Source organism: Pongo abelii, chromosome 4 (genome assembly GCF_028885655.2).
Source record: "Pongo abelii isolate AG06213 chromosome 4, NHGRI_mPonAbe1-v2.0_pri, whole genome shotgun sequence".
NCBI classification, from domain to species: domain Eukaryota; kingdom Metazoa; phylum Chordata; class Mammalia; order Primates; family Hominidae; genus Pongo; species Pongo abelii.
Genome location: NC_071989.2, coordinates 186,232,501 through 186,254,567, shown reverse-complemented (window position 1 = coordinate 186,254,567; position 22,067 = coordinate 186,232,501). Strand labels below are relative to the sequence as shown.

The 22,067-nt window shown below is 54.4% G+C and overlaps 1 protein-coding gene across 3 annotated transcripts in view; it reads left to right on the top strand.

Moving 5' to 3' along the window:
* The window catches only part of CDHR2 (cadherin related family member 2), a 55,259-nt gene that overhangs the window by 28,425 nt on the left and 4,767 nt on the right, over positions 1-22,067 (top strand). For 2 of the 3 annotated variants that reach the window (XM_054556326.2, XM_054556325.2), the window contains exons 6-30: positions 1,260-1,349; positions 4,141-4,230; positions 5,139-5,264; positions 5,335-5,481; positions 5,561-5,636; positions 5,779-5,894; positions 6,007-6,240; positions 7,456-7,611; positions 7,694-7,855; positions 8,095-8,156; positions 8,424-8,667; positions 11,374-11,613; positions 14,214-14,283; positions 14,434-15,039; positions 16,230-16,301; positions 17,073-17,122; positions 19,287-19,438; positions 19,586-19,694; positions 19,784-19,872; positions 20,333-20,401; positions 20,508-20,585; positions 20,680-20,740; positions 20,818-20,942; positions 21,466-21,579; positions 21,660-21,740. In XM_054556326.2, coding sequence (XP_054412301.1) covers positions 1,260-1,349; positions 4,141-4,230; positions 5,139-5,264; positions 5,335-5,481; positions 5,561-5,636; positions 5,779-5,894; positions 6,007-6,240; positions 7,456-7,611; positions 7,694-7,855; positions 8,095-8,156; positions 8,424-8,667; positions 11,374-11,613; positions 14,214-14,283; positions 14,434-15,039; positions 16,230-16,301; positions 17,073-17,122; positions 19,287-19,438; positions 19,586-19,694; positions 19,784-19,872; positions 20,333-20,401; positions 20,508-20,585; positions 20,680-20,740; positions 20,818-20,942; positions 21,466-21,579; positions 21,660-21,740 — 3,419 coding nt within the window. Of the gene's footprint in view, positions 1-1,259; positions 1,350-4,140; positions 4,231-5,138; positions 5,265-5,334; positions 5,482-5,560; positions 5,637-5,778; positions 5,895-6,006; positions 6,241-7,455; positions 7,612-7,693; positions 7,856-8,094; positions 8,157-8,423; positions 8,668-11,373; positions 11,614-14,213; positions 14,284-14,433; positions 15,040-16,229; positions 16,302-17,072; positions 17,123-19,286; positions 19,439-19,585; positions 19,695-19,783; positions 19,873-20,332; positions 20,402-20,507; positions 20,586-20,679; positions 20,741-20,817; positions 20,943-21,465; positions 21,580-21,659; positions 21,741-22,067 lie in introns of those variants that run through there. The other variant, XR_008525677.2, reaches the window with a different exon arrangement.

The window sequence follows — 22,067 nt, the reverse complement described above, 5'->3', positions numbered from 1 at the left end:
CTCAAAAAAAAAAAAAAAATTATAGATAAAACTAAAGTCCCCTTGGAAAATCCTTTCCAGCTCACTCCCACTGAAGTGTTGACCGTTACTGTGTGCTTTGGCACTCCTCAGCGCTGAGGTACATGCCTCCATGTACTTCTTGGTGCATTTTCTGAAACCCAGTGGAATCCAGCTGTCTATATTGTCTTGAAAGCTGCCTTGCCCACTCAGCGATTGAGCTTAGAGCTGTCTCTGGGTCTGCATACAAATCCCCAATTTTTGTAACGTCTGTATCTAGGGCGGGAACTGCTCTTAAGCTGGTCCCCTCTGGTGTTCACATAGTTGTTCACGGCTTTATACTATGGCAAACAAAGCAAAAATGCACATTCCTGTGATAGGACCGGCACTTTTTTCCAACTTTTTATTTTATTTTTTTGAGTTAGGATCTTACTCTTGCCCAGGCTGGAGTGCAATGGTGCAATCACAGCTCACAGCAGCCTCCACCTCCTGGACTCAAGCAATCCTCTTAATTCAGCCTCCAGCGTAGCTGGGACTACAGGCGCTCACCAACCATACTCAGCTAATTTTAAAATTTTTTGTAGAGACAGAGTCTCACCATATTGCCCAGGCTGGTCTTGAACTGTTGGGCTCAAGTGATCCTCCCATCTTGGCCTCCCAAAGTGCACAGGCGTGAGCCACTGCGCCTGGCTGGCTGGCACATTTTATACTTAAAAAATTAACTGCCGGCGTGGTGGTGCACGCCTGTAATCCCAGCACTTTGGGAGGCCAAGGCGGGCGGATCACCTGAGGTCGGGAGTTCAAGACCAGCCTGATCAACATGGTGAAACCCCATCTTTACTAAATACAAAAAACTAACTGGGTGTGGTGGTGCATGTCTGTAATCCCAGCTACTCAGGAGGCTGAGGCAGGAGAATCGCTTGAACCTGGGAGGCGGAGGGTGCATTGAGATGAGATCACGCCATTGCACTCCAGCCTGGGTAACAAGAGTGAAACTCTGTCCAAAAAAAAAAAAAAAAAAAACAAATTAACTAATGATGCCTGCAACTTACTTTCAAATGGTTCAGAAAACAACATATGGAGAGAACCTTGTCTCTACAAAAAAAAAAAAAAAAAAAGCCCCCAAAAACATATGGAGAGAAAGAGAGACCAAACAGTAGGTTGATCTGGATGAAGGACACCAGCTCTTTGTACGATACTTGCAACTTTTCTGGTGTTTTAAATCCTATTTTCTGGGGTCCCCTGGGCTTTCTCACTTGCAGGTGCAGAGGGAGATGCTGGTGATTGTGGAAGACAGAAACGACAACGCACCCATTTTCCAGAACACCGTGTTCTCCACCAGCATCAACGAGGTGACACCTGCCTTAGTGTGGTTGTGGGGCAGGGGGCATCCCAAAGCGGTTCTCAGAGTAGGAAGAGCCAGAGACAGTCAGTGAGGCATTCAGGGTTGGGAAAAGCCTCTCCTAGCAGGGGCAGCTTCAAGAACCAAAGCCAGGGGGCTGTAACCCCACAAACAACGGTTACAGCAATATTTTGCAATCAGTCAGGTTAGGAATTCTTTCAGTGATGAAAGCAAAAAAAAAAAAAGGGAGTTGATTTTTTTCATGTAGACGGAGTCTCGCTCTGTTGCCCAGGCTGGAGTGCAGTGGTGCGATCTCGGCTCGCTGCAAGCTCCGCCTCCTGGGTTCACACCATTCTCCTGCCTCAGCCTCTCAAGTAGCTGGGACTACAGGCACCCGCCACTACGCCCGCCTAATTTTTTGTATTTTTAGTAGAGACGGGGTTTCACTGTGTTAGCCAGGATGGTCTCGATCTCCTGACCTTGTGATCTGCCCACCTTGGCCTCCCAAAGTGCTGGGATTACAGGCGTGAGCCACTGCGCCCGGCCTCATGTATCTAAAAAATTTAGAGGTACCTCAGACTTCAGGCATGGCTAGATCCAGGTACTCAAGTCATATCTTGATTTGATTTGAGCCAAATCATATCGTGAAATTTGATTTGAAATCATATCTTCAGGCATGGCTGGATCCAGGTACTCAAATCACATCAAGATATGATTTGAGTTTCTCTCCTCCTCTCAGCTCTGCTTCTCTTATTGCCTCCATCCTGGGGGACGAGAGGCAAGTCTCTCATGTGGTGATAAAAGTACAGGCTCGCCGGGCACGGTGGCTTACCCCTGTAATCCCAGCACTTTGGGAGGCTGAGGCGGGCGGATCACCTGAGGTCGGGAGTTCGAGACCAGCGTGACCAACACGGAGAAACCCCGTCTCTACTGAAAAAAAAAAAAAAAAAAATTAGCCGGGTGTGGTGGCAGGCGCCTGTAATCCCAGCTACTCAGGAGGCTGAGGCAGGAGAATTGCTTGAACCTGGGAGGCAGAGGTTGCAGTGAGCCGAGATCACACCATTGCGCTCCAGCCTGGGCAACAAGAACAAAACTCCATCTCAAAAATAAATAAATAAATAAATAAATAAATAAATAAATAAATAAATTTAGAAAGTACAGGCTCACATTGAGGAGACCGTCTCTTTCTCAATCTTTCCAGCCCAAAGCCCAGGGCTGACTTTCCTTGGCTCGTTTTAGGTCATGTGCTGTCCTCGAGCCAATTTAGGGGTATGGAAGGCTCTCATGGGTTAGGTCTGCATCATGGGCCTTCCCCGCAGCAAGGGGGAGGAGTGGGGACAGTTCCACTTAAGCTACATGGATGGAAAGGAGGTTCTCTGATGATCACTGGGCAGCAAATACCACCACTCCTGAACCTCCATTGCCATGTGCCTGCAAAGACCTTCCAGGTGGGGGCCCCACGCCAGGCCAGACACGTGTGGTCTGGACAGCCATGCGAGGGGCTCTGATGCAATGCCTCAGCACCCAACACTGTCTAGGTGCTAAGGTTACCTGGGGAGCAAGATGGACCTGGTTGCTACTCTCAGCAGCTCACCTTCTAGGGAAGGCCACAGACAGGAACCAATGAAACAAAATAAGCAGAATGGATTTCAGATGGCGGTGAGCCCCACGATGAGCACGAGACAAGGCAAAGTGAGGGAAGTGACCGCAGCGGGCGCTGCTTTAGGTTGAAGGGTCAGGAAAGGCCTCTCTGAGTTGAGGGCATCTGAACAGAGAGACCTGAATGGCAAGAAGGAGCTGGCAGGGGATGCTCCAGGAAGGGGTGCTCCAGGCAGGGAGAACGACAGGTGCAAAGCCCTGAGGCAGGAACAAGCTCAGCCAGTGTGGTTGGAGGGGAGGGTGAGGAGGAGGTCAGGTCAGAGAGGCGGGTGGCAGCCCAGGCTCGAAGGAGTCTGGACTGTGATCTGGGCAGAATGAGGGGACTCTTGGGGATTTGAAGCACAAGAGTGATGTGGTCTGATTCATGATTTTCAAAGATCTCCGTGGCCACCATTAGGAAGTACAGGTCGTGGCCGGGCGCGGTGGCTCACACCTATAATCCTAGGACTTTGGGAGGCTGAGGCGGGTGGATCACCTGAGGTCAGGAGTTCGACACCAGCCTGGCCAACACAGCAAAACCCTGTCTCTATTAAAAATACAAAAAAAAAAAAAAAAAATTAGCTAGGCATGGTGGTGGGCGCCTATAATCCCAGCTACTGGGGAGGCCGAGGCAGGAGAATCGCTTAAACCCAGGGGGCAGAGGTTACAGTGAGCCGAGATCGTGCCCCTTCACTCCAGCCTGGGCGAAAGAGTGAAACTCCATCTCAGAAAAAAAAAAAAGGAGGTAGAGTTGATGTGTACAGGAGCCCAGGAGCAGAGTTCTTCCCAAAGAAGCCTCCAGCTCTGTAGAGCGCTGTTTGAAACCCATGGCTATAGACTGTAGAGAGCACATGGGATGTCTGAGTGTGCAGTGGCACAGTGAGGCTGGGCTCTAGAATGATCCCTCATCCTGGTTCTGAGGGGCTCCGAAAATCAGAAGCCAGCTCAGGTGGTGGAGAGGCTGTGTGGGGAGGGGAGGAGGGAGATCCTCCTGCCGCCCCGCACCCCCAGCTGCCTTCCACCTGCAGCCCTGGTGGGAAGGACAGGGGAACCCTGTCCCCATGAGTGCACAGCTGAGGACACTGAAGCTCAGGGCGGCAGTGACGGACAAGGGAGAGGAGGAGCTGGATTTGAGCTCGTAGGTGACGAGTCCCTCCCTGCAGACCCTGCCCGTAGGCAGCGTGGTGTTCTCCGTGCTGGCTGTGGATAAAGACATGGGGTCTGCAGGCATGGTCGTGTACTCCATAGAGAAGGTGAGTGTGAAGGGGGCCCTGACCGCCTTTGTGACCGCCAGGGGGCAGCATCTCCACAGACAACCCACAGGGCCTGAACGTTGGGGTGGGGACATTGGTCCTGCCTTGGCCCAGCCCTGGTCCCCAAACCGTCCTCTGGCCACCAGCCCCCCTCCCCGGAAACCTCGCCTTGCCGGCTTGCCTAAAGAGGGTGCCTGCTGCAGACCAGACCCTTCTTCCTGCCTGCCTGCTCCCAGGTCTTGTCCAAATTCCACAGACAATAAGGGGTGTGTAAACCCATTTCTCATGGAAACAGACTTGCTGTTGATAGTGCCATTAACCGAGCACCAACCGCGTGCCTGGCACATACCGTACAGTCGCCCCTTGGTATCCATGAGGACTTGGCTCCAGGATCCCTGAGGACACCAAAATCCATGGCTGCTCAAGTCCCTGACATGCCACGGGGTAGCATTTGCATGTAACCTAGACACATCCTCCTGTGTGCTTTAAATCACCTCTAGGTTACCTCCAATACCAGTGCAATGCAAATACTATGTAAATATAGCATGTTATGCTATATTGTTTAGGGAATCATGGCAAGGGAAAAAGTTTGTACACCTTCAGTACAGACACAACCATTGTGAGCATAGCTACAGTTTTGATCTGTGGCTGGTCAAATCTGTGGATGTGGAACCCACAGAGATGGAGGGCCGACTGCATCTTATTGGATCCTCCTTTCAACCCACTGAGGGTTGTCACCAGCCCCATTTCCTGGAGCTGGAAACTGAGGCTCTGAGATGTCATGTGACCTGGTGCCAGTGGCGTGACTGGTCAGTGGCAGAGCTGGGGCCTTCCCTGCGTTGCTCAGAATGGGGTCCTCGGTGCAGGGCTGTCCCTAGGGAGCCTGACCCAAGTCTGCTCTGCCCCAGGTCATCCCTAGCACTGGGGACAGCGAGCATCTCTTCCGGATCCTGGCCAATGGCTCCATCGTCCTCAATGGCAGCCTCAGCTACAACAACAAGAGCGCTTTCTACCAGCTGGAGCTGAAGGCCTGTGTGAGTGGGGGTGCCGGCAGGCGGGCCTAGGACCCACGGCGCTGGCTCACGGGCGGCCATCTCCCCACAGGACTTGGGTGGCATGTACAACAACAGCTTCATCATCCAGTGCTCCCTGCCTGTCTTCCTGTCCATCTCCGTGGTGGACCAGCCTGACCTTGACCCCCAGTTTGTCAGGGAGTTTTACTCGGCCTCTGTGGCTGAGGATGCAGCCAAGGTGCATGGGGGACCTGCGGGGTGTGGGTGGAAGCGGGAGGCGTGGACGTTTGAGGAGCACTGACCAGGCCCCATTCCAGGGAACCTCGGTGCTGACGGTGGAGGCTGTGGATGGCGACAAAGGCGTCAATGACCCCGTGATCTACAGCATCTCCTGTGAGAACGGGGTGTCCCCAGGCCAGGGATGGGCCGGGGCCGGGGTGGGGTCTCCGTCAGGGCCCCTGGAGGCAATGGGGCTGGGGCTCCGTCAGAGCCACTGGAGCAGCTGTTGCAGCTGTTCCGCCTGTCTCCTTGCCAGACTCCACGCGGCCCGGCTGGTTTGACATCGGGGCAGATGGGGTGATCAGGGTCAAGGGCTCCCTGGACCGTGAGCAGTTGCTGGAGGAGGATGAGGAGGTGCAGCTGCAGGTCACGGTGAGCAAAGGCCCCACCACCCCTGTCAGAACTGTGCTCTCTAACCTCTGGCCTTTGATCTCTCTCTCTGAGCACTGGCTCTCTGACCTCTGCCCTCTGCTCTGTGCCTCAGGCCACCGAGACACACCTCAACATCTACGGGCAGGAGGCCAAGGTGAGCATCTGGGTGACAGTGAGAGTGATGGACGTCAATGACCACAAACCTGAGTTTTACAACTGCAGCATCCCAGCCTGCACCTTCACCCCCGAAGAGGCCCAAGTGAACTTCACTGGCTACGTGGATGAGCATGCCTCCCCCCGCATCCCCATCGATGACCTCACCATGGTGGTCTACGACCCAGACAAGGCAGGCGTGGTGGCGTGGGTGTGGGCGGGGGTGGCTAGGGGAGGCCAGTGGGAGCCTGGATCGAGTGACGGTGTCATGTGGTGCTGGGTGGCGGTGCTGGTGGTGCAGGGTGTGATGGCGGAGAATGGGGGTGCTGGGTGCTCTCTGGAAGCCTGTGTTGGTGAGCAGTGTCATCCTCTGGGCGATCTGTGTGGGGCTGAATAGAAGGCCATGCTGAGTGGAGGCTGACGTTGAACATCAGATGATGCTGAGTAGAACATCATTGTCCGTGGTGATGGGTGGCTGGCAAGGTCTCCTGGCATTGGGCGACCATGATTTGGGTAGTCCTGGGAACTGGGGGAGGCTGAGCATTGTTGGGACAAGTGGCCTGAGGGTGTGAGGTGGGAGGGTGCTCTTTTTTTTTTTTTTTTGAGATGGAATTTCGCTCTGTCACCCAGGCTGGAGTGCAATGGCCCAATCTTGGCCCACTGCAACCTCTGCCTCCCAGGTTGAAGTGATTCTCCTGCCTCAGCCTCCCAAGTAGCTGTGATTACAGGCGTGCACCACCTCGCCCAGCTAATTTTTGTGTTTTTAGTAGAGATGGAGTTTCACCATGTTGGCCAGGCTGGTCTTGAACTCCTGACCTCAAGTGATCCACCTGCCTTGGCCTCCCAAAGTGCTGGGATTCCAGGCGTGAGCCACTGTGCCCAGCCATGGGAGGGCACTCTTAAGTGGAGGCTGCAGTGAGAGGTGGGTAACATGGTGGCACTGGAGGATGAGTAACTCTGGAGGGTGTGTGGTGTTAGGTGATACTGAGGGGCTGGGAATGTTGCGTGGAGGACAGCGTCGGGTGGGGTTAGGTTGGCCAGAAGGGTGGCACTGGCCAGTGGGGTGACGTAGGGTGTGAGTGGTGTTTGGTGTTGCTGTGGGGGCTGGGGGTGGGGGATGTGAAGGGTGGGTGGGAGGGACAGTTTACAGGAGTGAGGGGTGTGTGTCCAGGCTCCAGCCCAGGTCTGGGACCCACAGTGCCTAGGGAGCTGTCTTCTACCGAGTCCGCATTTGCAGGAACTGGTGACCAGCCCAGCCTCCTGCACCCTCTCTCGCAGTCTTTTGAGAGCCCCCTTCCATGGGACCTCATTGGGCGGGGCGTCCAGGGATAGGAGCCTGGGGACTGGGGGAAGATGCAGGTGGGCAGAGCAGGGGGAGAGGTCCCTGCTAGACAGCCCACCTTTACAGGGCAGCAATGGCACCTTCCTGTTGTCGCTCGGGGGCCCCAACGCAGAAGCCTTCAGCGTCTCCCCGGAGCGGGCAGCGGGCTCAGCCTCCGTTCAGGTGCTGGTGAGAGTGTCTGCACTGGTGGACTACGAAAGGCAGACGGTGATGGCGGTGCAGGTGAGGGCTGCTTTGGGGTGCCGGGGGCAGAAGCCGAGGGGCACTTGGGCCCCACAGCGGCTGCCTCCTCCCCTGCCCCCAGGTTGTGGCCACAGACTCTGTCAGCCAGAACTTCTCCGTCGCCATGGTGACCATCCACCTTAGAGACGTTAATGACCACAGGCCCACGTTTCCCCAGAGCTTGTACATCCTCACGGTGCCAGAGCACAGCGCCACCGGCTCTGTGGTCACCGACAGCATCCACGTGAGTGATGTGGACACAGTGGGGCTGTGGGGTCCCAGCAAGTGGGTATGCATGTGTGAGTGTGAGAGTGTGTGTGAGTGTGTGTATGTGTGAGATGGGCGTGGCCATGAGTGAATCTGAGTGTGCTGGGGATTCTCCCTTTGCGTGAGGAAGCACGACAGCTCTGTCCCCACGAGCTGCATGGGTGGCGGTGCGTGCATCACCTCCACACAGCACCCTGCCGTGTCTCTGCCTCACAGGCCACGGACCCAGACACGGGCGCGTGGGGCCAAATTACCTACAGCCTGCTCCCAGGAAATGGGTAAGGGCTCAGGGTGGGCCGTGGGCAGGTGGGTGAGCAGGGCCCAGGCCCACCTCTCTGCCTCTCTGCGGAGATAGAATAGCTGGGGAAGACCGAAGGCACTCAGTTACATTTCAATTTCAGATAAACAAGGAATGAGTTTTTAAAATAATGAATATGTTGCATATACTGCATGGGATATGCTGAAATATTTGTTGTCATATATCTGAAATTCACACTGAAATGGGCATCCTGTGTCTGTTTGCTGAACCTGGCCCCTCTGAGCAGGGCAGACCTCTTCCAAGTGGATCCCGTCTCAGGGACGGTGACGGTGAGGAATGGTGAGCTGCTGGACCGGGAGAGTCAGGCCGTGTACTACCTGATGCTGCAGGCCACAGACGGCGGGAACCTGTCCTCCTCCACCACGCTGCAGATCCACCTGCTGGACATCAACGACAACGCACCCGTGGTTAGCGGCTCCTACAACATCTTCATCCAGGAGGAGGAGGGCAAGGTCTCCGTGGCCATCCAGGTGTGAGCCCGCCTGGACCTGGGGGGTGCGGCTGGGGGACGGGACCAAGCCTGCTCTGTGGGCATGCTGGCCCTGGTTGAAGTCGGGGCTCCCCTGTGTGGCTCTGAGACAGTCACTCAGAGTCTCTGTTTCCTCTCAGGAAATGAAGAAAATTATAGCCTTACTCTCAGGGTCATTGGGGAATAATTTAATGACTTGTGTGAGGAGCTCAGCACTGGGCCTGCCACAGAGCAATCCCTCAAAAACATACACTTCTTTTTTATTTACCCACCTGCCCCACTCCAAAAAGGACTTGAGGTGGCTTAGATAAATAGTAAGATAAAAATATGAAAGAAATAAGAAAAAAGAGAAAATAAGGGTGGCATTTGTTCAAGGGCACAAAGGTAAAATTAGAACCCAGTGCTACAGAATTGCTCGGAGTAAGCTGCAAATTCTGATCTGAGCTTCGTGGAGGCCAAAGCAAAAAGGGAAATGAGATCAGTGGCCAGGTTCACAGAGTTCATGAGATAAAAACCCACTAGTGGCTCCAGAGAAACACCGGGGAGTAGCTTCCTCCCTCGTCCTGAGGAGTTCGGAAGCTTCGCCCCTGAGGCATCTTGTGAGAAGTGAGAAACTAGGTCCTCAGAGTGACAATCTGGTGGTCACAGAGCCCTCCCATCTTTCCAGGACTGTGTAGTTTCCAGAGCATGTTCCTATCCCTGATCTCTTGACCAGCTTTTGAAGCAGGCAGTCTAATAGTTCCCATTTCGCAGGAGACAACAGGCTCAGAAAGGTTAAGTGATTTTCTGTGGTTACACAGCCAGTAAATGATGGCTCTGGGGCTGCAGCCCAGACCTCTCTGGCCCTGAAGCCTTGGCCTTTCCTCCGTCCTGCTTGGCACTTCTCCCCTGGTCTGTGAGCTCCTTGGAACAGGAGCATTTCTGGTCGGCCGCTGTAACCGTGGTGCCCAGCGTGAGCCCCAGGAAGCACTTGATGAATTAACTGGCCTGAGTTCAGGGCACCAAGGGATGAGCAGACAGGATGAGGCTTTTGGAAAAAAAAAAACATCTCCAGCTGCTTTCAAAGGATGTAGGTAATAAACAAGTTCCCAGCAGAATGAAATGGAGGAGCTGAAGGTGGAGACCGGCCGGGAGGAAGGAAAGAATTGGTTGAGTCAGAGTGGTCCCACTCTGGATTCAAGGCCACATTTGCTGAGCACTTACCCAGTCTTTGGCTGGGCCCTGGGTCCTCAGAGATGAGTCCACCACCGTTCCTGCCCCAAAGCAGCTCCCAGTTAGGAAGAGGGTGTCAGACAGTCACCCAGCGGTGTCACCTGTGCTATGTTGCGGCCCAGAGAAAGTGCCAACCTGGCCTGGAGTCAGGCAGGGAAGGTGGGGGGCATCGGGGTGAGGGAACAGAACCTGCAAAGTCCTGGCGGCACAGAGGAACCCGCTGTGTTATCCATGCTGGTTCACCCCAAAGGCAAACCAAGCATGCCTTCAGGGCCCTGGCAGGGCAGGAACACACACACACTCACACACGCACTCACACACGCACTCACACACAACTCACACACACACACTTGCACTCACAGACATACAAAGTGGGTGAAGAATCAGCTATTAAAAACATATAGCACTGACGGCCGGGCATGATGGCTCATGCCTGTAATCCCAGCACTTTGGGAGGCCGAGGTGGGTGGATCACTTGAGGTCAGGAGTTCGAAACCAGCCTGGCCAACATAGCGAAACCCCATCTCTACTAAAATTACAAAAATTAGCTGGGTGTGATGGTGCATGCCTGTAATCCCAGCTACTTGGGAGGCTGAGGCAGGAGAATCACTTGAATCCAGGAATTGGAAGCTGCAGTGAGCTGAGATCATGCCACTGCACTCCACTCTGGGCAACAGAGCGAGACTCCACCTCAAAAAAAAAAAAAAAAAAGAAAGAAAAAAAAGAAAACAAAACAAAACAAAAGAAAGGCCAGACGTGGTGGCTCACGCCTGTATGTAATCCCAGCACTTTGGGAAGCTGAGCCGGGTGGATCACCTGAGGTTAGGAGTTCAAGACCAGCCTGGCCAACATGGTGAAACCCCGTCTCTACTAAAAAATACAAAAAATTAGCCTGGTGTGGTGGCGGGCGCCTGTAAACCCAGCTACTTAGGAGGCTGAGGCAGGAGAATCGCTTGAACCCAGGAGGAGGAGTTTGCAGTGAGCCAAGATTGTGCCACTGCACTCCAGCCTGGGCAACAAGAGCGAAACTGTATGAAAGAAAAAAGAAAAAAGAAAAAATATGTATATAGCATTGAAGTAGTCATTATGGGAAAATGAGAATCTTGCTGGACTTCACACTTATGAGTTTAAAACTTTCTTTGAATGTCTACAATTTCCTGCCCCCGTATCCCTCTTCCTGCTAGAATATCAGTAGCAAAAGGGCCTGTCTTGATGACGGCTGTATTCTTTCTTTGCACCTGGAACGGGGCTGGGCATGTAGGTCCACAGTGGCCATTTGTGAGATGAAAGAATGGCCTCAGTGCTGAAGATCTCAGAAGCTCTTGCAAACTGCTGACCTGAGATGGGAAACTGGGGCTGGGAGATGGGCCCAGGGACTCCAGGCCTGATTACTGCCTGCGTGGGCCAGCGCTGGAGAGGAGGGTCCGGCTGCATCGGAGGGGCTGGGGGCTGGGAATGCCGATGGCCGATGGCCAACCCCTGCTTACCTGCACAGGCCCACGACAATGATGAGCCGGGCACCAACAACAGCCGTCTGCTCTTCAGCCTGCTGCCTGGCCCCTACAGCCACAACTTCTCCTTGGACCCTGACACAGGGCTCCTCAGAAACCTGGGGCCCCTGGACAGAGAGGCCATTGACCCTGCCCTGGAGGGCCGCATTGTGCTGACAGTGCTTGTGTCTGACTGCGGCGATCCTGTCCTCAGCACCAAAGTCAATGTCACCATCACTGTGGAGGTAAGTCCTGGCTTAGCCAGGATGGGCCCAGGGGACTCCCAAGCCGATAGCCAGCCCCTCCAGCTTGAGTCACACTTCTGCCCTCTGCAGCCAGCCTGCCTGGGTTACAATCCCGCTCACTCGTATGGCCCCAGGCAATTACTCAGCTTCCCTAGGCACTCAGGCGCCTCGTCTATCAAACGGGTGAAAAAGGTTAAAGATTAAGTGAGTTAATGAATGGAAAGTGCTTGGTAGAGTGCCTGACCTATGGACAGTATCAGTGAATATCAGCTCTAATTGTCACTCATAAAGTCCCACCTGAAACCCTCCTGTCTCCCTGCCACCATTGAAAAGCAAAGGGAAGGGGTGAAAATCAGCATTGCTGGTGTCTACTGCACATCAGGGCATCCGCCAAGGTCGGGCTGGTTATTACCATTTTGTTTTTATTTATCTATTGATTTATTTATTTTTGAGACAGGGTCTCCCTTTGTCACCCAGGCTGGAGCGCAGTAGTGCCATCATGGCTCACTGCAGACTCAACCTCCCAGGCTCAAGCGATCCTCCTGCCTCAGCCTCCTGAGTAGTTGGGACTATGGGCACATGCCACCATGCCTGGTTAATTTTTTTATTTTTGTAGAGATGGGGTTTTTCCATGTTGCCCAGGCTGGTCTTGAACTCCCAAGCTCAAGCGATCCACCCGCCTTGGCCTCCTAAGTAGCTAAGACTAAAGATATGTGCCACCATGCCTGGCTAATTTGGCTAATTTTTAATATTTATTTTTCATAGAAACAGAGTCTCACTTACTGTCCAGGCCAATTTTGAACTGTTGGCCTCAAGCGACCCTCTCAACTCAGCCTCGCAAAATGCTGGGATTACAGGCATAAGTCACTGAGCCCGGTTTATTACCATTTTATTGATTGAGCAACTGAGGCGGGCCTGGTTGCGGTGGCTCATGCCAAAAAACTCAGTACTTTGGGAGGCCAAGGTGAGAGGATTGCTTGAGCCCAGGAGTTCGAGACTGGGATGGGCAACATAGCGAGACCCCATCTCTACTAAAATAAAAAATTAGCCAGGCATGGTGGCATGTACCTGAAGTCCCAGCTACTTGGAAGGCTGAGGCAGGTGGATCATTTCAGCCCAGGAGGTTGAGGCTGCAGTGAGCTATGATGATGCCACTGCAATCCGGCCTGTGAGACAGAGCAAGACTCTGTCTCAAAAAAAGAAACTGAGGCACAGAGAGGTTCAGTACCTTACCTGGGGGTCACAAAATTGGGTTTTGACTCCAGTCAGTCTGGTTCTAAGGCTGCCACCAGCCCACAAGGCACTGTCCTCTGGAACAGTATTGTGACAAATGTGCACCTCTGTCGTGTCTGTGATGTGGATGGCACCCCATAGGGTTGTGCAGTGCACAGCCTGCACCACTGCACATAGCAGCCCTGTGTCCCCTGGACTGGGATGTGCCATTTTCACACAAGGGTCAGAGAGTGAGACCTCAGAAATGAAGAAAACGAAACAGAATGAGGACTTGCTGGTTGTCCTTGGGGTGGGAGGGCTGCAAAGAGAGAACTTCATTTCCTGAGTGAACAGGTTTCTTCACCCCTGTGAGCCGTCCTCACAATTGCCGTTATTAGTGGGGACTACTACCCCATTTTGCAGATGAGGACACTGAGGTCCAGAGAGGTCAAGGTCACACATGAGGCAGAGGTGGAGCAAGATGTGACTCAGTGCTCTTAGCCACTCCTGTGAGTTAGGGTAACCTTGAGAATGCAGCTGGTCTTGTGCGTGGAGCCAGTAATGTCATCTCTGGGAAATTAGCAGCAGAAAAGACATCTAGCTAAGGTGCAAGAATGTTGTCTTCCAAATGTTCGTTCTAGGGTTATTCAGAAAAACAAACACCTGTTATGTGACCCACAAACCCGGGAAGGGCTGGAGTGCTCAGGCCACCCCCCAAGCACATGCCAGTGTTAGGGGACACAGAGGAGGGCAGAGTCACCTCCGGGCTGTGACAATAGTTGCAGGGCTCCAGCTGTGCCCAGTGGGCTAGGGCTGGCCACAGAGGTGAGAGCCAAAAACAGCTGGTGTCTGAGGCAGGAGCAGGTCTAAGCTTCCGCAGGTCCCTGGAGCCCAGCTCTGACTGAGCACAGAGCTGGTGTCACGGGCTCGGTTGTGTGCAGGAGGGACGGGTAGGAGGGGACAAAGGAAAGTGTGGGCCTTGGAGCCTTTGTGGACATATAACGGTATTGGTGCCAACACAATAAATCCGAGAGATGGGAGTCAAGCTGGGCCAGGCAGGGCCGCAGGTGGGGACCCAGAACTGTGCTTCCAGAAAGCAGGGTCTAGAACAAGTTCTGAGCTGTGGTCAGAGAAACAGGAAGCAAGCAGGGCTTCCTGAGGATGGATATGTAAGGCCAAGGTCCCACTGTAGGTCCCTGAACCCCAGGTGTGTGACCTGGGCAACTTCCCTCCTCTCAGAGCCTGTTTCCTCATCTGGGAAGTGGGCAGTGAGGTCTGAGGCACTAGTAGAGTCCGTGCCTCGGAGCACAGGGGTTATTGGTTTCTCAGATTGACTCTGGGGAGGGTGAGATTGGATCCCGGGGACTCAGACCTGTCTCTGCCTGCAGGACATCAATGATAACCTGCCCATCTTCAATCAGTCCAGCTACAACTTTATGGTGAAGGAGGAGGATCCGGGTACGTGCTCCCTGGGCCAGGAGAGACACTGGGGCTGGGGCCCAACGTGGCTTTGTCAGGGTGGACCTGGAGTTCCAAGAGAGGCAAGGGCAGAGGAAGCTTCCGATGGCGGGGCCAGGAGTCCTTCCGAGCTCTGCCCCTTGTCCACAGGAGTGCTAGTGGGCGTGGTGAAGGCCTGGGACGCGGACCAGACGGAAGCCAACAACCGCATCAGCTTCAGCCTGTCAGGGAGTGGTGCCAACTTCTTCATGATCCGAGGCTTGGTGCTGGGGGCTGGGTGGGCTGAGGGCTACCTCCGGCTGCCCCCGGACGTGAGCCTGGACTACGAGACACAGCCCGTCTTCAACTTGACAGTGAGTGCCGAGAACCCAGACCCCCAGGGGGGTGAGACCATAGTAGATGTCCACGTGGATGTGAAAGATGTGAACGACAATCCCCCCACCCTGGATGTAGCCTCACTCCGGGGCATCCGTGTGGCTGAGAATGGCTCGCAGCACGGCCAGGTGGCTGTGGTGGTTGCTTCGGATGTGGACACCAGCTCCCAGCTGGAGATACAGCTTGTGAACATTCTCTGCACCAAGGCTGGGGTCGATGTGGGCAGCCTGTGCTGGGGCTGGTTCTCAGTGGCGGCCAACGGCTCTGTGTACATCAACCAGAGCAAAGCCATTGACTACGAGGCCTGTGACCTGGTCACGCTGGTTGTGCGGGCCTGTGACCTAGCCACGGACCCCGGCTTCCAGGCCTACAGCAACAATGGTAAGGGGGCCTGTCCTTGCAGAGCTTGGCAGGCCACAGCTTAGGGGCTGCGGGAAGGAGCCCTGGGCTGGAACTCACAAGGTCTGGGCTCAGATCTTGGCTCCAGCCCTTTCCAGCTGCAAATACTGGGAAAGTCCCAAACCCTCTCCAAGCTTCAGTTTCCCCATCTGTCCAGTGGAGTTGGGCAGTAGGGTGAGCTGTGAAGATTCAATGAGAACATGGATGTGTGGCATTTATTGCAGTGCCTGGCATGCAGTAGCATCAAATTAATGCTATGATTTTACAAGATGCTGTGAAAGAAAGATAACACTGCAGAGCCAGATGTGTGCTTGTATCCCACTTCTGACACCAAATAGCAATAATAATCCCATTAACAACTAGCATATATTGAGTCCTTATGACAGCCAAGAACTACACCAGGCACCTTGTAAGAATTTTTGCATTTCCACACAACCCATGGGGCAGGTGGTCCCTATCCAATTCTACAGATGAGGAAACTGAGGCAGAAAGTGGGCATTTAAACAGCCAGCTTATATAGTTAGAATGTGTCAGTATAATGTCATAGGTGAGACCTACCTAGGCTGGGCCCAATCCTGGCCCACCACTATTGCTGTGTGACTTTGACAAGCTGCTTATCTGCTCTGAGGTCTGGGATGATACTCCCACCCACACAGGCCAGAGAAGACTGATCAGGCATTCTGGGTCAGGAGCAGGGAAGGGGACTGAGCATGGGGGAACACATGGGACAGAGGCTGCGGGGCATGGGATTGAGGCTGCGGGGCACGGGGTTGAGGCTGCGGGGCATGGGACAGAGGCTGCGCGGCACGGGGTTGAGGCTGCGGGGCACGGGGTTGAGGCTGAGGGGCACGGGGTTGAGGCTGCGCGGCACGGGGTTGAGGCTGCGGGGCACGGGGTTGAGGCTGCGGGGCACGGGGTTGAGGCTGAGGGGCACGGGGTTGAGGCTGCGCGGCACGGGGTTGAGGCTGCGGGGCATGGGGTTGAGGCTGAGGGGCACGGGGTTGAGGCTGAGGGGCACGGGGTTGAGGCTGCGGGGCACGGGGTTGAGGCTGCGGGGCACGGGGTTGAGGCTGCGGGGCACGGGGTTGAGGCTGCGCGGCACGGGGTTGAGGCCCAGGCTCTTTGGGTCAAGCTCTTGCCCAGAGCCAAAGCCAGCTGACCTTGTCTCCTAGGAAGCCTCCTCATTACCATTGAGGACGTGAATGACAATGCACCCTATTTTCTGCCTGAGGATAAGACTTTTGGTAAGCAGCAACCCCGTTCACACACCATACCCCTGCTCTATGAGGCCACCTTTAAGCAACCCTGACAGACCCTCCTTGGACCCCATGGGGGGCCTTTAGAAAGGGGGGAAGCCTTCTAATCCTGCCTCTTCCTAGGGCTGCAATAGGAGAGGACTTGGAGGCTTTTTTTCTTTTTTCTTCTTTTTTTTTTTTGAGACGGAGTCTTGCTCTGTCACCCAGGCTGGAGTGCAATGGTACGATCTCGGCTCACTGCAAGCTCTGCCTCCCAGGTTCAAGCAATTCTCATGCCTCAGCCTCCCAAGTAGCTGGGGCTACGGGCATGTGCCACCACGCCTGGCTAATTTTTGTATTTTTAGTAGAGACGGGGTTTCATCATGTTGGCCAGGCTGGTCTCGAACTCCTGGCCTCAAGTGATCTGCCCGCCTTGGCCTCCCAAAGTGCTGGGATTATAGGCGTGAGCCACCACGCCCAGCCGACACTGGAGTTTTCATTCCAGCTCTGCCCGACCTAATGTCTGGCCCTGGACCAGGCCTTCCCTCTCTGGGCCTCCATTTCCCCGCGGTCCTGTGGGCCTGTGACCTCTCCTGTGACAATGGGAGGTGGATGACTTGCTAACTACTGGCCCAGTGGTGGCTGTAATGGGGGTCTCTTTTGGTAGAGAGGTTGAGGGCAGGTTTAGGGGGATGAGCCCTGAGCTGCGCTCGTGGCCAGCCTTGGTCCAGGTGGGCAGTGTCCCGACCCCGCTGACCCCGTTCCCGTTCACACCTGCAGTGATCATCCCTGAACTCGTGCTGCCCAACCGGGAGGTGGCTTCTGTCCGGGTAAGTTCTTGGCTCCAGCCTTTGTTGGTCACATGAGCCCCAGGGGACACAGGGCTGAGGCCTTCAGGCCTTTCATGGTAGAAAGAAAATACATGTGCTCCAACACATGAAAAAGAAAACCCCAGAAAGGAAACCAACACCTGTCTAATCAATGTAATCAAACTTCACTGTGATAAATGTAGCATTCATAAAAATGTCATGACCGTAAATACCACTTGCAGTCTAGATATTTCTTACTATACCAGAATTCTTGAGTAATACAGAGAACTCATAGCTAATTGTAAATTAAGCCAGTGCCTTGTCATTAAATAATTCTCAGAGCCAGCTGGGCTCGGTGGCTCACGCCTGTAATCCCAGCACTTTGGGAGGCCGAGGCAGGTGGATCACCCCAGGTCGGGAGTTTGCGACCAGCCTGACCAACATGGAGAAACCCCGTCTCTACTAAAAAATACAAAATGAGCTGGGTGTGGTGGTGCATGCCTGTAATCCCAGCTACTTGGGAGGCTGAGGCAGGAGAGTCACTTGAACCCAAGAGGCGGAGGTTGTGGTGAGTCGAGATCGCGCCATTGCACTCCAGCCTGGGCGACAAGAGTGAAACTCTGTCTCAAAAAAAAAAAAAAATCATTGGAGCCAAGTCATAAAAAGGCTTTCAGCTGTTTGTGGTGTTGGATGTGGGCAAGTTTATTAGGGGTGGTGGCCATGCCGTGTGGGGATGAGGCCTCCCACACCACCGAGGACTGGGCCTGGCTGGGCTTCTAACTGACCTGGAGAGCTGCCTACCCTCTCTGGGACTCCGTTTCCCTGTTCAACAAGAAGCTAGCAGTTCCCAGAAGGTGGCATGTGGGTGCCATTCCCTATGCTGTGGAAAGGACATGGGTACAAGAGATGGACAGGGCTGGCCTTCCCCACTTAGAGCCGAGTGTAAGGACAGGGTCTCTCGGAGCCTCAGCTTCCTCTTGTAAAATGGGGATAGTAATTCTCCCTTTCTAGGTTGACGTTCATGCTAGAGACAGTGACTGTGTGACTTTCAAGCTTTAAGACAGCTTCCCAATCTTCTGCCAATTTGGTTCTAATGTCATGAGTTTAGCCACGGCAATTTTCTTTAAATAGACTCCTTTTTAAGACTTCAGCACTGGTGTTGGCCTATCCTTAACAGTAATGTTGGTGAACTCGAAGCTCTGTGTGCTGGTTAAATTTTTCTCTAAAAGGCACTAGAATGAATAAAAATGCTTGTGTCCCCTCCCCAACCAGCTTCATGGTCCACTAGGGGAATTGGTTATCCCCCCCTCCATAGAAACGAGGGATCCCAGGGGAGGTGCTTAGGAAATCTGAGCATCGCTGTGTGTGTGTGCGCCAGTGTGTGCGCACCAGTGTGTATGTGTCTAAGTGTGAATGTGTGTGCGTGAGGGTGTGTATAAGGGTGAGTGAGTGTATGTGAATGTGTGTGACAGTGTGTGGGTATGTATAAGTATGTGATTGTGGGTGTGTATGTGTGTGACTCTGCAAGTGTGTGAATGTGTGTGAATTGAGTGTATTTGTGTGTGAGCGTGTGTGAATTGAGTGTGTGGTGAGTGCATGAGAGAGTGAGGGTGTGAGTGTATGTGAGTGTGTGTGTCAGGATAAGTGTGTGAGTGTGAGAGGGTGTGTGAGTGTATTGAGAGTGTGAGAGAATAAGTGTGTGTGAGGCTGTGTGATGGTGTGTATGAGTGTGCGTGTGCATGTGTGTGTAAGTGTGAGTGTTAGGGTGAGAGTGTGTGAGTGTGTGTGAGTGGGACAGTGTGTGTGAGTGTGTGTGAGTGTGTGTGTGAGAGGGTGAGAGAGTGTGTGTGAGACAGACTGTGTGTGTGTGTGTGAGAGAGAGAGTATGGCAGTGGAGGGGTGTAGGGGGAGCAGGGCAAGATTTCCACATGTGAGGGACTGAGGGCACTGATCTGTTTAGAGTTGGGGAACAGGGGCAGGGACTTGTCCAAATCTGGATTTGCAGAGCAGGCACACTGTTTTTTGAAACCATTTGCTTATTCGGGGCAGCGTGGGGATGGCGGATAGAGATGTTGAGGGCCAGCCTCCCAGGCCACCCTTGCCTCTGATCCCTGCTGGGGTGGAGGGATGCCTGGCCTGGCCTGGCCTGGCCGGGCCCCCAGATATTGTCCACTCTTGCTCCCAGGCCAGAGACGATGATTCAGGGAACAATGGCGTCATCCTGTTCTCCATCCTCCGAGTAGACTTCATTTCTAAGGACGGGGCCACCATTTCTTTCCAGAATGTCTTCTCCATCTTCACCTCCTCCGAGGCCGATGTGTTCACTGCGAGCATTCAGTAACTGCGGGCGGCCCTGGGAGGGAGGTTGTAGGGAGGGGCCCGATAGGAGCTTTCAGGCAGCAAGTCCCCCATCCTGGAGGTTACAAGGCTCCTGAGGATTCAGCTTGGGTTCCAAGACTGACCTGCACCTCCCGCCCTCCACAGGCCGGTGACCAGCCTTGACTCCACTCTCCAAGGCACCTACCAAGTGACAGTCCAGGCCAGGGACAGACCTTCCGTGGGTCCTTCCCTGGAAGCCACCACCACCCTGAATGTGAGTGCCAGTCCCACCTCCAGCCCCCAATGCCCTCTGCCAGCCCCCAGGGTCCCTGGTGCCTCATCTCCTGCACACCCCCTTCCCAGCTCTTCACCGTGGACCAGAGTTACCGCTCACGGCTGCAGTTCTCCACACCAAAGGAGGAGGTGGGCGCCAACAAACAGGCGATTAATGCGTAGGTCTGGGGAGTCCCGGAGGGAGGGGTAGGAAGAACAGGGTGTAGGAGCCTGGTCCCCGACAAAACCTGGATGGGATGTCTCTCAATCCTGTTCCTGACCCACATTTGACCTTGTCCCTGTCTTTAACCCTGTACTTCAACCTGCACCACGTTCTGGCATGTCCCCAGAAGCCCATACCCAGCCAAGGGCAGAGGGAGGCCTTGGAACAAGGCTGCCATGTACAGTTGTGAAGGCTGTGCATTGCACAAGGGCACTCTGCTTGCTAAGCTATTAACCCAGCCCCAGAGGAAGGGATTTCCTTTTGTAATTTTCACAGAGATGCTACCTACTCAGCCAACAGAGCTGTCCAGAGGAGGTGCCCTTTCTCACTCACACAATTCTTAATTCCACGGCACGGCCCTGGCCACAGGCCCAGGCTAAGACCCCAGGCCTCTGTGACATCTGCCTCCTTTGCAGGGCTCTTACCCAGGCAACCAGGACTACAGTATACATTGTGGACATTCAGGACATAGATTCTGCAGCTCGGTGAGTGCCCAGAGGGCTGGGGGTGGGGGTGAGGGGGAGAAGCGGTAGCAGGAGGGGCCTGCTGGGTGATCCAGGCTCCTGACTCTTCAACTCTGTCCCCCTCCAGGGCCCGACCTCACTCCTACCTCGACGCCTACTTTGTCTTCCCCAATGGGTCGGCCCTGACCCTTGATGAGCTGAGCGTGTGAGTGGGGCTGCCCTTGGGGCAGGTGTGAGGGTGAGCAGGAAGCCTGGGGTGTGCCAAGGTCCCTAGGGCCTAAGTGGAGTTCTGTGGCCAGGATGATCCGGAATGATCAGGACTCGCTGACGCAGCTGCTGCAGCTGGGGCTGGTGGTGCTGGTGAGTGCGGGCAGGGCGGGGCAGCAGGTGGGGCTGCTGAAGACGAGTGTGCTTCCCTCACACTCATCTTTCTCCAGGGCTCCCAGGAGAGCCAGGAGTCAGACCTGTCGAAACAGCTCATCAGCGTCATCATAGGATTGGGAGTGGCTTTGCTGCTGGTCCTTGCGATTGTGACCATGGCCTTCGTGTGTGTGCGGAAGAGGTGCGGCTCCCATTGCCCCCGTGTCTCCAACCTTCACCCTCTCCCACCACCCAAGACATCGGGGGGTGGGGGTAGAAGGAGCTGGGGGCTTAGGCACAGGTATACATGCATTCACTCCCCAGGGACCCAGTGCGAGATCTTGGGTGAGTCACCTCCCCTCCATGAGCCTCAGTTTCCTCATCTGCGAATGGGCATGACACTTGATTCCTCAGTGCACTCAAGGAAGTAACATGCATCTCACACCCAGCGAGACGTCTGGCACACACTATGCATTTAATAGATGCTGCTGCTTTTTCCAACATGTATAGATTCAGCAGCCGTATCTGGGTTTGACTTCAAGCCTTGTCACTGGCTATTTGACCTTCAGCAAATCACTTGCCTTCTCTGGCTCTTACTTCTACCCTCTGTAAAACAGAGCGAACACTCACCTCCCAGGATCTTGTGAAGCCACATGCTCAGGGCCTCCACTGGGGACACAATAGGTGTGCTGCAACAGTGTGACCCCTCTTCCGGTTCCCCACAGCTACAACCGGAAGCTTCGAGCTATGAAGGCTGCCAAGGAGGCCAGGAAGACGGCAGCGGGGGTGATGCCCTCAGCCCCCACCATCCCAGGGACTAACATGTACAACACTGAGCGGTGAGCAGGGCTCAAAGGGTAGGTAAGAGGCCTGGTGGGGTGGCTGAGGGCCAGGTAACTTGACCAGGCTTTCTCTCCAGAGCCAACCCCATGCTGAACCTCCCCAACAAAGACCTGGGCTTGGAGTACCTCTCTCCCTCCAGTGACTTGGACTCTGTCAGGTGAGCAGTGCCCCTCACAGCCAGGCTAGGTGGTGGTGGTGGTACAGGTAGTGACGGTGATGGTGATGATGGTGGTGATGGTGATGAGGATGGTGGTGTTGTTGGTGGCAGTGATGGTGTTGGTGGTGATGATGGTGATGACAATGGTGATGGTGATGGTGGTGATGGTGGTGGTGATGGTGGTGATGGTGGTTGTGGTGGTGATGATGGTGGTGGTGGTGGTGGTGGTGGTGGGTGATGGTGGTGGGTGATGGTGGTGATGGTGGTGGTGGTGATGGTGGTGGTGGTGATGGTGGTGATGACAATGGTGATGGTGATGGTGGTGAT